This window comes from Microtus ochrogaster, unplaced genomic scaffold (genome assembly GCF_000317375.1).
Source record: "Microtus ochrogaster isolate Prairie Vole_2 unplaced genomic scaffold, MicOch1.0 UNK13, whole genome shotgun sequence".
Lineage (NCBI taxonomy): Eukaryota > Metazoa > Chordata > Mammalia > Rodentia > Cricetidae > Microtus > Microtus ochrogaster.
The window spans coordinates 3,349,371-3,365,488 of NW_004949111.1; the positions used below are offsets into that span (position 1 = coordinate 3,349,371).

At 34.6% G+C, this 16,118-nt stretch overlaps 1 protein-coding gene across 1 annotated transcript in view; it reads left to right on the forward strand.

Moving 5' to 3' along the window:
• Pof1b (POF1B, actin binding protein) overlaps window positions 1-16,118 on the forward strand; it is a 67,604-nt gene that overhangs the window by 23,488 nt on the left and 27,998 nt on the right. The window contains exons 4-6 of the mRNA XM_026789041.1: window positions 6,461-6,562; window positions 9,609-9,782; window positions 14,388-14,518. Of these exons, the coding sequence (XP_026644842.1) occupies window positions 6,461-6,562; window positions 9,609-9,782; window positions 14,388-14,518 (407 nt within the window). The remainder of the gene's footprint in view (window positions 1-6,460; window positions 6,563-9,608; window positions 9,783-14,387; window positions 14,519-16,118) is intronic.

The following is a 16,118-nucleotide window of genomic DNA, read 5'->3' on the forward strand; positions in this document are numbered from 1 at the left end:
ACAGGGGCAAGGTGGCTGGACTAGGGGCAGTAAGGGGACCCTTAGTGGGGTCTCCCTAACCTTCGTCTCTCTACTGCTCACTTCCCAATCCTGCGATTAGAGTAGAGTGCATACTAGGTGACTATACCCTAATATATTGACTTCTTACAAAGACAGAATTTCTAGTATGTTCTGTACTTACACACATCTAATCTTCTTTTTTAGCCAAATATTTCATGTTCTTATACTTACATTAGTATTTATTCTTGTATATGGTAATATGATGTATATGTATGTTTATGTTTACCTATGTATGTAAGTACATGTGGAGATCAGAAGGTAGCATCATGTGTCCTCTTCAATCACGGTGTGCCTTTCTTTTCTTGCTGAACCTGGAACTCATAGGTAAGGCTAGCCTGCCTGGTCAGTAAGCTCCAGGTATCTACTTGTTTTTCCTTCCCCAAGGGTAAGTTGTTAGATATGATACCATGAACAGACTTTTCTGAATGCCAAGTATCCAAACTCTGGTTTTCATGCTTACACAACAAGCACTTTATCAACCAAGTCATCTCCCCAGCCTGAAGCGCATATTCTTTAAAATGTATTTTTCTTATTCTTGAGGAATAAGTTCTTAAGTGCTACAGGAACACTGAGTTACAAAGTGATGAAGTTGGAAATGGACTTGAATAATGCATAAGAAAAATAACAGTGAAGAACAACTCATAATAGACTTTATGATTATCCAATAAATTATGTAATTACATATTTACTTTTACACCATGTTGTTTAAAAAGCAGCAAAATTTGACATGTGTGTATAAGTAAGGGCATATTAAGAACACTGGGCTTGTTCCTTTAAGAACTCATTATCTCAGACCATGCTGAACTGCAAACATTTCCTCAGGAAAATCTAACAGAACAGTGGAGAAAATTGGTCCTTTTAAAGATTTTGAACTCTGCCTTTTATTGAGCAATAAAACAAAATTCAAGCCACTTTCTTTGTAAACTAAAATAACGAGAATTTGTTTTGCAAAATAGCTTTAACACTCTGTTCATGTGTGCGTGTGTGTGTGTGTGTGTATGTGTGTATGTGTGTATTCCTATTTTTTTAGGTATATTTCTTTTGTATTTTTCACTTTTAAATCTCTCCAGGAGAAGATTTAGTTTAATTTCAATGTTTATAATAGATTGAGGCTCTTAAATAGTAACCTCATCCTCTTTCACCTCCTAGTTTTTCCAAATTGTATTCATTGTTTTTGGAATTAGAATAATCCCAAACAACTTGTCTAGTTATGATTCCTTCTGTCTCTTTTCAGACCTTTTATTTGTGGTTGCTTCTGATTTTCCTTATCCTCAATTTGTCATTATAATCATAGGATTTATATATACTAAATTTTATCTAAAAATGAACAAAACTCATTCGTTTCATTAGTGGGTGAAATCTAATGATATTTATCAGTTTTTTGAAGTTTCTCATTGTGATGATCCTGATATGGAGAAGATATGTTATAGCAGTGGTCCTCAACCTTCCTAATGCTGTGACCTTTAACACAGTTCTGTACTGCTGTGTGTGTCTGCATGTGGGTGGACCCACATGAACATGAAAGAGAAGGAGTCTCAGTTCCTAAGACCACCAGAAACATGTGTTTTTCTGATAATACGAGGTGTCCCTGTAGCAGTCATGACCCACAGGTTGAGAACTACTATTCTATAGCCTTCAACTAGGAATAAGGAAATAAGGCATTTTTTTTAAAAAAAAAAATGTGCTTACATTTTCTTTTAGTGTAGGAAGTAAGGCATGTCCACAAATGGCTGTGTAAAATCCTTTGGAAAATGCATGGTGTGAGTGATAGATAACAGTAGAGAAATGCAAATTATCTTAGTTACTTTTCTGTTGACATGACAAAATATCATGCAGATCTAGGCAACCTATAAAATAATGCCTCTGATTTGAGGCTTGCTTACAGTGTTAGAGGGTGAGTTCATGACCATCATGGCAGGGATCATGGCAACAGCAGGCAGGCACAGTTTTGGAGCAGTAGCTGAGAGTCTACAACTGGGCGGGTTCTTGCCCTGAGGGTCACTACCATTATTACATTTCTCCATATCTTTTATCACAGACTAAGGCTTCAATGTTAATATCCTAGTGTTCCTTTTTTCCTCAAACTGTACATTTTGTATTTTTTTTTTGCCCTACTTGCTTTTTTTCATTGTAGATCAGCATAGTAGTGATCACTCATAGCCACACGACACAGGCAATACTTGGCAATACCTGAAATCTTCACTCCCAGCAAAACTAGTCTAAAACTCTTCAGTTTTCCTTCCAGCAGGCAGATTCTTAGCATAAGGACAAAAGGCAACTGCATTCTTTGCGAACATATTCCAAGAATTGATGTTAGCCTCGTTTTAATACTGTTTACCTCTGAAACCAGAGGATATGGGCAAAATGTGAAACAGTATGGTTAGTCATGTCACAGCAATAGCCCACACACTGGTACTCACTCCTGTCTTAGTTCCCTTTCTATTGCCGTGATAAAACACCATGACCAAGGCAACATTGAAAGAAAGACTTTAATTTGGTGGTTTATGATTCCAAAGGGTGAGACCATAGCCATAGTGCCAGGAAGTATGACAACAGGCAGACAGCTATAGCACAGGAGGAGTAGGTGAGAACATACAACTCATCCACAAGCACTAGGCAAGAGAGGGAGAGGGAGAGAAAGAGAGAGCGAAAGAGAGAGAGAGAATGGTAAGGAGTGGTGTGGGTTTCTGAAACCTTCAAGCCCTTCCCCAGTGACACACTTCCTCTAACAAGGTCACATGTCCAATCCTTCTCAAAGAGTTCCACTAGCTGGAGACCAAGTATTAAAACAGATGGGTCTATGGGAGCTATGCTCATTCAAACCACTACATTGCAGTTTGACTTCAGATAACACATTTACTATTTGTGGAAAATTAAGGAAATATTTGTTTTGACATGTAGTATATTGATACAATTTACAAGATATTAGAATCATTATATATAAGGAAACAAATTAAATATATGTACTTTGTCCAGGTCTTCACAAATTCTTCTCCTTTCTGACAGCTAATCTGGGTTATGGGGGCTGACAGAAGAAAAATTAAATGTGAGCCTAAAGGCCTGATAGGTGGGGATATAGGGTTATGGTGGCCAATAGAAAAGATTAAGAAGAGATGGGGAGAATTTGGTTTATTAAAGGGGAATACCATAAGATCTGCTTGAGCCAGTGGGATGTGAGGTGCTTAATAGAGAGGGTACCTAGTGAATATTCAAAATGACACAGCTAAATGTCACATTGGAGATACAAATAAGAGGGTTGGTATCTAAAGTCTACTGGCAATGGTAAATGGGTGTGATTGCTGTGGGGCAGAGAGGCCAGAACTGGAGAAATATCCACTTCAAGCGAACAGTAAGAACTCACTGTCACAGCAAATGTCTTCTCAGAGAAGGTTGTTAAAACAGTAACAAGTAAATAGAACGAACTGAGTAACCATGTCAAGTAAACATAAAGCTAAAGACAATAAATATGGGGATGAACTTTGACAGTTAAGAAAGTGACAGTGATATTTAAAACAGCAGTTTCAATATGCTCGTTGGAGCAAGCTCCAGATTCAGGAAGCTAATGGATATACTTCTCAAAGGGAAGTGGAGGAAGTTAAGTATGGGGATGCCTTTCTGAAAAGGATATTGGTCAAAGGCAAAAGAAAAGGTATCACTAGAAGAGAAAGCTGAATCTTGGAAACCCTGGAAGATTTGTAGATAGAATGAATCAGTAAGGGGAGTGAAGAGTGATGCAGCAGAGTAAAAAGACAAATGGTGAGATTCTGAAGGAGAAAAGAGGGGATACAATTCAGATGCACATAGAGACACAACTTTAGGAAGACAAAGGAATGAATTACTCTTTGATGAGCTGGAAAGAACAGAAAGTAAAGGGCAGTTTTTTGAAGTGTAAAGAAACATGGTGAGATGACATTAACTACATTAATTTGATTTCTTCTAGAAGGAAAGGGCTAAGGGAACATGAGGACAGGGTTGTGGAAAAATAAAAGGCTTTCAAATCACAGTTATGGTACTTGATTAATCCAAGTGTGATCATAAAGCTTGGAAGCAATGCATAAAACTGAGTAACTTGAACTTGTAATGAACAAATATTTATTTTCTTTTTAAGAAATGTTTCTCTATTATAGCCTTGTGGCCTGGGAACAGTGTGATAGATGTTGGGAATTACATACTTTGTTAAATGTGAGAACTACTGCTGGAGGTTTTGAAAGTAACAATTAAAGTTATAACATCAACCATTTTGAAAACACCTGCTAATTTTTAGGGTGGATTTGGCACCAAATCAAATGTAGATACTAAAGAAAAGAAGATACCAAAGCAGTAAAACTGTTGAGCTCCTCGGCTGTTAAGAACTCCACAATGTCCAATTTAAGGTTTTTAGCTGATTTGTTTTTCTAGAGTAATTATTCACATAAATATTTTATTTTTACAATCTTATAAATTTGAATAATTTATAATCTAAATTTGGGTGCATTTTTATTGTCATTTCAACAGGAAAATCAAAATATACTCTAAAGAGCATAATAGTTTATAAATCTTAGCTTAGCTTTTTTCTTCATGAAAAACACTAATAAAGATTTAAAATAAGCTACATTTCATAGAGAAGATAATCTCATATTTGTTTTCCTCTTTAAGAAAATTTTAAATCAACAAGGTAAGAGTTACTGCGCTTCTCATTCAGTCATCGGTTTATCTACTATCAAAAATGCAGAGTCAATACTTTCTTTAGCTTTAAAACAGTTTATTTTGTATAATTCAAATTATTGTCCTAGAAATTTATAACAAAATTTTCAAAAACATTTTTAATATATTAAAATATGAAACTGTATATTAAAAACCAATGTACAAAAAAGTTAAGATTGATAGTACCTTAAAATATATTGTTTCACTTGATCTAGAATACCCCGTATATTTTATCCTTGCGATAAGCACACTGAACTTCAGAGAAAGTTAATGCCTTTCTTGCCTAGGTATCCACTGCATACAGATGATGAAGAAAGAGCTGTTAACTCTTATTTCATGACACTATACCTTTTCTTTCCAGTAAACCTGCTTCCACTGATTTTTAAAGTCAGAGTCAATGGATTCACAGCAGCTAAAATCTAATCTGCTTTGCGATTCTCATCCGTTGATACCTCTGGAGCATTTTTGTGTTCAGTTATTTTTTGATCTTCCCTTATTTTTTGAGCAACTGTGTGATTATAAGCATCACTTCTAATTTGTTCATTGAGAAATCTGTATCTGGGGACTTGATCTGCAGAATTTCTTTCCTTCTTAACAATCAGTCTTTTAGCCCAGTTAGTCTAAGACCTAAGAGTAATTGCTGTGTTTTCCATATAACAATCTCTGCTGTATATTAGCAATTTCATCTACTATAAGTACATTCAAAACAAATGAACACAGTTTTGTTTTTTGGTCAATCAATGAATAAAACAACCTCACAACTCAAATTAAACTCAAAAGAAGGGAGAAACTGGATGTGGTGGCACTCACTTTTAGTTTCCTTGTACTTGGAGGCAGAGGTAAGCAGAAATTTGAGTTTTAGGCCAGCAAGATCTGCATAGAGAGTACCATGGCAGCCAGGGCTGTAGAGAGATCCTTTCTCAAAAGTAAAGAGACGAAAAAAGAATGTGATGCAAATTACATCTATTTTGGACTCCTCCTCTGATTCTTTATTAGTCTTTCGATCTAAAACATATCACAGGCCTTTATTTCATTGACTAACATCTTTTAAGCACTTGGCTAATACTATAGCAATTTAGTTGATTATACAGGTACAGTGACTCTTAAAGCTTCTGCTCTCAGTTCTCAAAACATATGTTGTACTAAGACTCGTAGCCTTGATTATCATCAGAAATAGGAATTGTACACTTCAATGACATGTGAATTGCGTCCTAAGAAAATACTTTAATGCAGTTCTACCTACTTTATGGTTTAGTAAAATTGATCTGTATTAATTCTAAATTTCTCTAGTAATTCCTTTGTGTAGGAAGAAACCTGCCTATGACCCTAGTTTAAATGATATCGATCTCATGCTAGACTAATTCAGAAGAAACTTTTATTGTGTCCTGCCTTAGAGCCAATGGATTCACAGAAGCTCAGAACCAATCTGCTTTGTACATTTTACTCATTTCTCATCCAGAGAAACAAATGTTATTCTTCCTACATCCTTCAAATCTCCCACAGAGAACTAGAAAAAATAAGGAAATCAAAATGTTCTCATTGATAATGGACTGTTTTTTAAAATGATTTTTTTCTCCTGGAAGAAATTTATTGATGAATCATTCCATTACTTTCCTAAAATCTGCTACTTCAGAATCTATAGATACTAAGTATTTGTTGGAGTTCCTATGAAAACTACACTTTTCAAATCAAAACATGCTATTTAATCTCTTATTAGGAACCATTGTCTCCTTTCCTAAGAGGCGGCCACTTCTTCCCAGGAAACAATGTAATTTATGAAAAAACAATAAGAAAAGTGGAGAAGCTAAATACAGATCAGGTAAGTAATAATTGTTTTAGAACTTGTTCTACAAGTATAAGTTTTTGAATTATGAATATTATAATAGAACTGAAATAATACTCAATTATCAAATACCAGGCAGTACCACTGTGAGTTATCCTGTGTCATCATGTCTACAATTCTTCATGCTATCCTCAACATTTTTATATTTATTTTATTATGAAGCACATTTTACTGAAAGGGAACCTGAAGTCACATAAAAAGCTAATCTTAGAAACTGAGCTTAATATGTATTATGTGTTTTCTTTTAAACTAGATTACAAAAAAGAATTTTAAAGGCTACAATATTATATTCATTATTTTGGTGTGTTCATATTTAAACGAACAGTATATAATAATAGATAAGTAAAATTTCTGAAAGATACAGAAAACTGAAAGTTTAAGTAAACATTTTAGTTCGGCACTTTGAAAAAAAAATAATTGTCTCAAATTCTATAAAGCAGAAATCAAAAATTACTGTGTAGGATAAGACCACCATCCTCCTGGAGCTCTTAGCAAAGGAACCTTTTTTGTTAGTTTAGCTGTGGCAGCTGCAGGCATTCTTTTGATTGCATAATAGCACCCCAAACCCCCTGTTATCACATGGTGCCCTACATTTGCATCTCCACATTAGTGTCCCATTCTGCCTGGCTGGCTGTCAAATTTCCCATTTTTATGAAGACATTGGTCATATTGAATTAAACCCCACCCTAGTAATTGCGTATTGCTGGGACTTAGAACATCACCATAAATTTGGAGTATGGGTAACAACTCAGTATATAATAGGCAATTAAATATTATAAAATCAGTTTGGATATCAAAATCACTATTTCATTTATAAATAAAACACACTGAAAATGTATTGGATTTTGTTTTTAAACTTCTTGGCATGAGAACACACTCTATTTTTATAAACACTTATTGGCAGTTCTTAGTAGACTTGTAAGAAATAACATGCTATTCCTTATTTTATGTCCAGTAAAAATGAAATGACATAAAATTTCAGAATGATAATCACCAAAATGTCTACTTTTTGATTTACTTGTTAAACTGAATAGTGTCTAACAAAGCATTCCAGAAAGAAGAGCCCAAAATTATGATATTGAGTAAAAAAAAAATTCACTGTTTCTGATCTTCCAAATGATATTTTTCTAAACCTATCAACATAGATTTATATTTATTCAACTTGTCCGTCAAAAATGATGCTTCGCACGTTTTAAGAAGTAAGAAATGTTTGGGGTACATCATTTAGTGCTACTTTCAGGTTATCGTTTTAATGAGAATGAATTGTTTTTCTGTTGTATATCTTCTAGAATACAGTGTTGACTGTTCTATACATTGTCATTCTGCTCATGCAGGTGAAACAATTAAGATATTTTAAGAACACTGCTTTTGCTTACTGTTGATATCAATGTTTGACTGTTCTTACCTTTTATCACTAATAATTTCAATGATTTGCAAGTTGTAGAACTGCTACGTAAGCTGTCCAAATTAAAATTACCTGTGCAAGTATAAGTTTTGTTCTGTTGTTTCCTCAGTGATAGGGACTCTACCATGACATGCTGAATAAAGCTTAGGTCCAAACAAAACTATTTACTGAATTAGACCTGTCCAATAAAAAGGAGGCTTTTGTAGTAAAAAGTTGGTAAAGTAGTACCACTTACAAGATCCTTTCAAAATATTTGTATTTTATGTTATTCTTTTTCCCCTCTATCTAAAGAAATCACCTTTGACAGTTAACAATAATTTGATATTTTGTGCTTTTAAGTTTAGATTATGATATACTTCAAAATATGATGTCTATATGAATATTTTTCTTTAAAGCGATAACTTTGATAGTTGACTCTAAGAACTGGTGCTGTAAAGCACGTGAGCCTATGAAACTCTGGCTTCTATCTTAACACCAGGACTGATAACAATAAGCACATTTTTAAGGTGACATTTTATAGCATAAAAGAACAGATAATATATTTATCTGTCAAAATTTTAAGCAAAGTTTATTAAAGCATGTGGTTAGTTTTCTAAACTGTAAACATCTCAGTGCTATCGTACTTATAAAATGAGTCATATTTAAGTCTAGAGAAAGGAAAGCCAAGAACTGACTTCATGACTTTTAGTAATTGTTTCTATTGAGCTGTATATTTTCCTCCATTTTCCTCCCTTCTTCCCTATTTTGTAACTACCAAGGCAGTTTCCATTCATAATATATGCTTCCTCATGTATTTTTCTCATTTCAAGATAATTTATGCAGCTAAAAAGCAATTCACATGGAGTAAAAAGTTTCAGAGTATAAAAAGAACATTAAAAACGATGCAAATAATGGTACTTGACTTCTCTATCTGGGCCTTCATGTTTCTAGTTTTTATTTTTTTAGATAACCTCTCTTAGAAGTTTATTACTCTATTCATACAAAAGCAGATATATATATATTTATAAAATCACATCTTTGTATGTATATATGTGTGTGTGTGCGTTTGTGTGTGTGTGTAAAGTCTTACATTGTATGGATTAAAAGCACCAATTGGTGGTTTTCATTGTTGAAAAATAAAAAGCCTATTCTCCATTTTAATAAGCTTGAGATCATTGCCTCCCCAACATGGATAAAAGCATGATTCCTGACACTGAAAATCACTCTATTGTATTATTTCCTAATTTTAAAATCTTTTGCATGTCCAACATCATAGATGTATTATGTAATTAGAAGCTACAGTGCCTGTTGAATTATCAAAGAAAGATTAATTATTATTCATAATAGTTTTAGGATTAAGTAAAACTGGAATATTGATTTAATTAGACATGTAATTCTATGGCATATCTAGGTAAGTAGTTTGGTGGTCATAGCTACTGATTAAATAAAAGCAAAATTCAACAAAATTTCTCAGTGTACAAATTAAATAATATATCACTAATTAAAATTACAAGTTCTACATCTTTAATTATTTTATGAAACATACATTGTGGTTTTCAAATTTGTTTCAAAATTTTTCTTGGTTCATAGTAGTTCTGATTCGAGGTGGTTATTTTTTGACATGTATATGTGTTTTAGGAATGTTGTCCTCAAATTCAGTGCCATCATCATGTCATTCAGCAACCCCAGATCATCCACTCTCCGCATTGTCAACAGTCCCATTCTAGCCATCAAATCCAGTGCATAACAGAAAATGACTCAAATATTGGGCATGAACTCTGCCATGGTGGCTCAAGCCAGCTACATGAGCAGGTAAGAACAATCAACTGAATGCTTAGCAAAGGTCTTGAACATTTCTTACACAAGAATTCTAACATTCATAGTAAATTTCCATCCAAACACTGAGGAAATGTGCCAGTGGTATTTGTGTTTTTCTTCACTTTCTTCTTATTTACTATGTGTCTTTCACATCATGCATCTTGATTCTATTCATTTCCCCATCCCTTTGCACCTACCCTTCACCCCCCTGCAAACTCCCCCTCCCAATAAAACAAAATTTAAGAGAAAAAAAAAGAAAAGACAAGAAATCTCATCATGAAAGCTGCAATGTGACACAGTGAGTCATGCAGTAACGCACTTTGTCCCTATATCTTTATTTACAAATGTTCATTGCAGAGTCATTGGTCTGGTTCGAGGCCTCTGGTTTCTACTACACTATCAATGTCAAGACCTCACTGGGACTTTTCTAGGATATCCTGTTGTTGCCTTGTGTTGTTGAGATCCTGAAGCTTTGAGTCTGCGGATCAGGCCCCTTCACATGCTCCAGCAGATCATAGATGTAGTGGATGTTGGGGTGGGCCAAGTCCTTAACCCTGGTTCTGGGCCTAGGCAACTGCAGGTTTAGCCAACTATGAGTTCTCCTCTGTCCTCACCACCAGGGTGAACTCTCCACCCCTGGTATTTGTGTTTTTACAACATTTTAAGAACTATCCATACTCCTCTCAAAAGACAAAATAATTCAGGTTTATTAATTGAATGTATGAATTTATGACTTGATTCATGAATATTTAATTATAACTAATAGCTGGTCCTTAGAAATGAGCCCAACTGTTGTTCAGTATTACACATTTTCATGAGATAGAATATTCAAATGAACAACAAGTTGCAAATGCTATCATCTGAGATGATTGTTAATGATATCATTTCACAAGCTGGTAATTAGTTGCTGTATATATTCTTTGAGAATACATTATTCTAATTAAAGTCAAAATATACTTATATTTTACTGCATATTATAACAAAATAGGAATCAAAACTTAGTTGCTAAGGAGAAGCCTCCCTGGATACAATCCTGAGTGACTAATTTATGTTGTGAAGACATTGGAGTCTTGTAAATATCTGCTGCACAAGTGATAATAGGAAAAAAAGATTTTCTTCGATCTGGTAAAAACTAATGGTAATGACTGCAGTAACGAAGAGTCAGACATTATTTGTACTTGCTCCAATTTCAAATTGACCTCTCTCATAGACAACTCTAAAGAGAAGATAAAATAATAAGAAAGAAAATTACTTAAAAAGAAAGTTAGTTTCCAATTCAAGAATTGGAACAAAAGAATTGTTTTATATTACATATACATGAGATTATTCCTGATGCTTTGAAATACACACTTTGGCCAGGTTGTTAAAAAATAACTAGAAATAATTTAAAATTCTTATTTTTCTAATATAAAAATGTCTAAAATTATCTTTCCTTTGTCTGCATGGAAACATTAGCCTCTAAAGTAGTGTGTGAAATGTCTTAAGTTACATGGATTTGTGATGACAAAAATAGCCAAGTTATTAGATTAAATCATTTGAAATTGCTATTTTTTATTTCATAATTGATGAAATAGAAATGCCTCTGCACAGTTCAATTTCATCTTTAATTTCGCTTCGCTTTGGTTTCCTCTAATAAAGGAAAGTGGAAGCACCTAAAATTTAATGCAAAGCAAAATGTTGGCATCTTCCTTAAAAGTAACAAACAACACATTTCAGGAGAAAAGAAAGAAGAAATTACTTTCAACTGGGAGATCAAGGGTGTTTTCAGGAGGTGGGAATTGACTTTGAAATATGAGCAGTATTTCCATATTTGGTACCATGGTGTTACATGGAGACAATGGCCAAGGAAGAAAATAATCCAATGGATAATGTTACAGGTTTGGAGAAGTATATTTTGTGTTTCCAAATTAAGTTAATCATGGGCTGAGGAGACAGCTCCATTAGATTATAAAGCATTGACCATGCAAGCATGAGCACCTGAGTTCAGATTCCCAGAACTGTGAACCTCGGCAACAGTGTGCACATCTGTAATCCTGGTGGCAGGTAGTAGAATCCCTTGAAGCAGGTGGACCATATAGACTGGTATATGTAGTGGCAAGCACATAAATGATCCTTTCTCGAACACAGAGGAATACATGACCTTACATTTAGGTTGCGCATTGATGTCTAAATGCATGCATGTGGTGGCACATATGGGCCACATTAACACATATGAACACACATATGTATCACACATGCAGACACACACACATAGTAAAGAGAGAGAACAAACAAGAACAAGACTAGTCAGTTGTTTGATCTGAATAGAATGGAAGGTGCACAACAAGAATGTACTAGGTTGAAGTATTAGCATGGTTCATATAGGCTAGGTCATGAAGTCATAAAAGTTGAGACAAAACAAGTGTAGACTATATAATAGATAGTTAGTAAAAAATATTAAATAGAAAAGTACCAATAAAAATACTACTTTAGGCCGGGAGATGGTGTGCATACTTTTAATCACAGCACTTGGAAAGCAAAGGAAGGTAGATCTCTGTGAGTTCGAGGCCAGCCTGGTCTAGAAGATCTAGTTCCAGGACAGGCTCCAAAACCACAGAGAACCTGTCTCAGAAAAGAAAAAAACTACTGCATTAGAAGATTAACTATGGCAGCTTTGTGCCAAGTAGTCTATCACATTTTTTCATTTTCTTCTCATAATGATCATATTAGGAAAGTGGTGTTATTGTCTTTTTGTTAAAACTAAACTTTGAAGAGATTAAGTAACTTTTCTTAAACAAAAAAAATACAGCAATAAATCCTTCCCAAATCAAGAAAAATAAAAATAAAACAGCACTCAATACAGAAAATAAACCCACCAAACTGTAACAAAACAAAGGCACACAAAAACTGTGGAGTTCACTATATGTTGGAGTTTGACCTATTTTTAAAATTTGTGTTTGAGATTGTAATTTGGATGTAGCATGGGAAAGAAAAAAGACACGAGCTTTCAATTCAGTTGCTTGAGTTGATAAAACATGATGCTACATGACCTTCAGCAGTAAACTTGAACAGGCTTCAATTTCCTCCTTTGGAACAGGGGATCATACTTTCATGTACACTGTATCCTACAAGAAGAAGGTTGAAATAAAATCTGTAAAGCACCCTGCTTACTGTCAACTCTCTAGCAGATGCTCAAATCAATGTTCAATCACTGAACTTTCTACTGCCTGTCTCGGACCTCAGATGTTTAAAGCATCACTGTCAGAAACTGGTTACATTGTACAATAATTTTTGACATTTATGGTTAAACTCAATCTGTTATATTATATATTATAATATATATGAACTCACAGAGAAAGTGACAACATTCACAGGGACTGTATAGGTTTACTCCAGGTAGAGAATATCAATGCTGAGAGAAGACATGGACACAAGCTCCCATCCCTTATCCAGAAGCTGTGTCTGATTAATAACCATTCACAGATGAAAAAAATCAGTGTTCAGGCCAGCTGGGGATCCTGCATGGGACTGAACTAGACCCTCTGAATGTGGATGACAATTACGTGGCTTCATCTGTTATAGTGGTCTGGCAATGAGCCAGGACATATCCTGGGTGCATAAACTGGCTTTTTGGAACCCATTTCCTATGGTGGGATACCTTGTTCAGCCTTGATAAAGGGGGAAGGGTTTGGTTCTGCTTCAACTTGATATACCAGACCTTGTTGATCCCCCACCAAGGGAGGCCTTAGCTCCTTTGAGGAGTGGATGGGGAAGATGGGGGAAAGTGGGAGACAGGAGAAGGGTAGGGAGGGGGAACTGGGGCTGGTATGCAGAATTAAAAAAAAATAAAAGTAAAGGAAAAAATCAGTTTTCTAGATGGAAGTCTCAATGGGAATACAAGCCATTCATAAGTCCAGTCCCCATGCCAAACAGTAGATGGCCAATACAAAATGAACTCATTAGCATCTTTGGAGGTTCTTTGTTGAATAAGGCATTTTGACAGGGCATTTTCTTTTATTTCTTCTTCTATTTTTAACCTTATTTGTCCTTTGTGTATATTATGGCTTCTGGTTTTATGTGTACAAATAAGTGTTTCTCTTCATCGATGTGTATATCTCGTGCTTTTTCTTTACCTTTATTTTCTGTTTGTTTTTGGTCCTATTCCAGCTTGTTAGGTTTTGTTTTACCATACTTATTTTATGTCATTATTATTCTTTAGATGCCCGCTTGTTTTCTAAGGAGAGACAGAAAGCGTGCGGATTCTGATGGGGGGAAACATGAAGGGAATCTCAGAGGATGGAGGAGGGACAACCATGATCAGAATACTTTGTATGAAAAACACCTATTTTTAATAAAAGGAAAAAAATTATTTCACTCCTTTTGTATTCACTAGATCACTTAAAATTGAGTGAAATGATATTTAAAATACTATGTCAATATTGATTTTCCTTGCAATTGCTCCCCTACTAAGAAGAATATACACTACTGATACATAGAAAATTCAGTGACTTGATTCATGGGATGATTTTAATTGACTTTTATTCTTTAAATTTTCGTATCAATATATCTGTGAACTTAGAAAAACAATATTGCTTATAATTGTAATTGATATTGCTTCAGGTGATAATTCAGGATGATGGCCCTGAAAAATTGGATCCCAAATATTTTGGAGAGTTGCTTGCTGACCTAAGCCGCAAGAATACAGACCTATATCACTGCTTATTAGAACATTTGGAGAGGATTGGAGGAAGGTACTGTAAATGCATTATTTGTCTTGATGTTGCAGTTGTCACATATTTTAGTACATTCTTGTAATTTTAAAAATAGATGTTTAAAGTTTTTTTATGTGCATGCATTGTGCCTCAATGAGTTAATGTGCACCACATGTGTTCAGGTGCCCACACAATCCAGAGGGAGCTGAGTTACACGCAGCTGTGAGATCTCCAGCATTGCTCTATAAATGAAATTTGCGTCTTGTCAAAGAGCATACTCAATGGTTGCAACCACTGAGTATGTTTCTAGCCCTTAAAATAGCCTTTCTGAAAGAGCAGGTTCAGGTTTACAGCAGAACACTAGTGCTCTTAATGAGTAAATAGAATAATTATATGAAAAAAACGAACAAATTTTTCATTTTAAAATAGTCAAGGGGTTTAGAGAGATGGCTCAGAGGTTAAGACCAGTGGCTGCTCTTCAAGAGGTTCTGAGTTCAAATCCTAGCAACCACATGGTGGCTCACAACCATCTGTAATGAGACCTGTTGCCCTTTTCTGATGTGCAGGTGTATATGCAGGCAGATCACAGAATACAACATTTTTTTTTAAAAAAAAAAGGTAGTCAAGCTGATTGTGGTGGCTTCATACCTGTGATGGCAGCTTTCAGGAGGCTGAGACTGGAGGACAGCGTTCATTTTGATGCCACCCTGGACTACATAGCTTATCTTTCCAGCTGGTGCTATTTAGCAAGTATATGTCTCAAAAAAGTCAAAACCAAACAAATAAAGGAGAGTTGATGTGTTTTATGAAATTCAGCAAAGCTATCACTAATTTTAGATCAGTTAAGAATTGTGTATGTTTTCTTTCGTAATGCACCTTGATGGCAAAAACTACTACTTGGGAAAGAAAATAAGTAAAATGACTGACATATTAAAAAGACAAAAGATAACAAATGCTGGTGCAGATGTGGAGAAGAAGGAAATGAATATTGTGGTAATGTACACTAGTCGGTATGGGAAAGAATATGAAAGATTTTCAAAATGAAAACTAGAGCTACCATGTGATCCAGAAATCTGACTATTGGGTATACAATCAAATACAATGAAATGAGTATGTAAAAGACACACCTTCGCTTCCCTGTTCATGATACCAGGGAATGGAAACAGCCTGATAATCTACCAGCATAAAAAAATAAATTCCTGTCATTTTTAACAATATAAATGGAATTGGAGAGAACTCTATTCAGTAAAATAACACAGCCGCATAAAGCAAGTGTCACATGACTTAGTTTGTGATCTTAAGAAATAATTTCATAGTGAGTGTGGAATGGCTATTGTCACAAGCTCAGTGCAGTAGAGGGTTCAAAGTGGAAATGTTACTCAATGTACACTAAATTACTGCTGAATAAAGACAAATTCTAGTGTGCTATTGCAGAGTGTTGACTATAGAAAATGATAAAGAACTTTAAGTTTCAAATCTAGAAGATTTTGAGTGTTGTCCTCATAAAGAAAATATGTTTGATAGAATAGAAATGTTTTATCTTTAAATATTATATTTTATACTTTATAACCCACATACTGTATTGATTTATATAGTATATTGTCTGTAACATGAATTATGGAGGATTATATATTTTTTT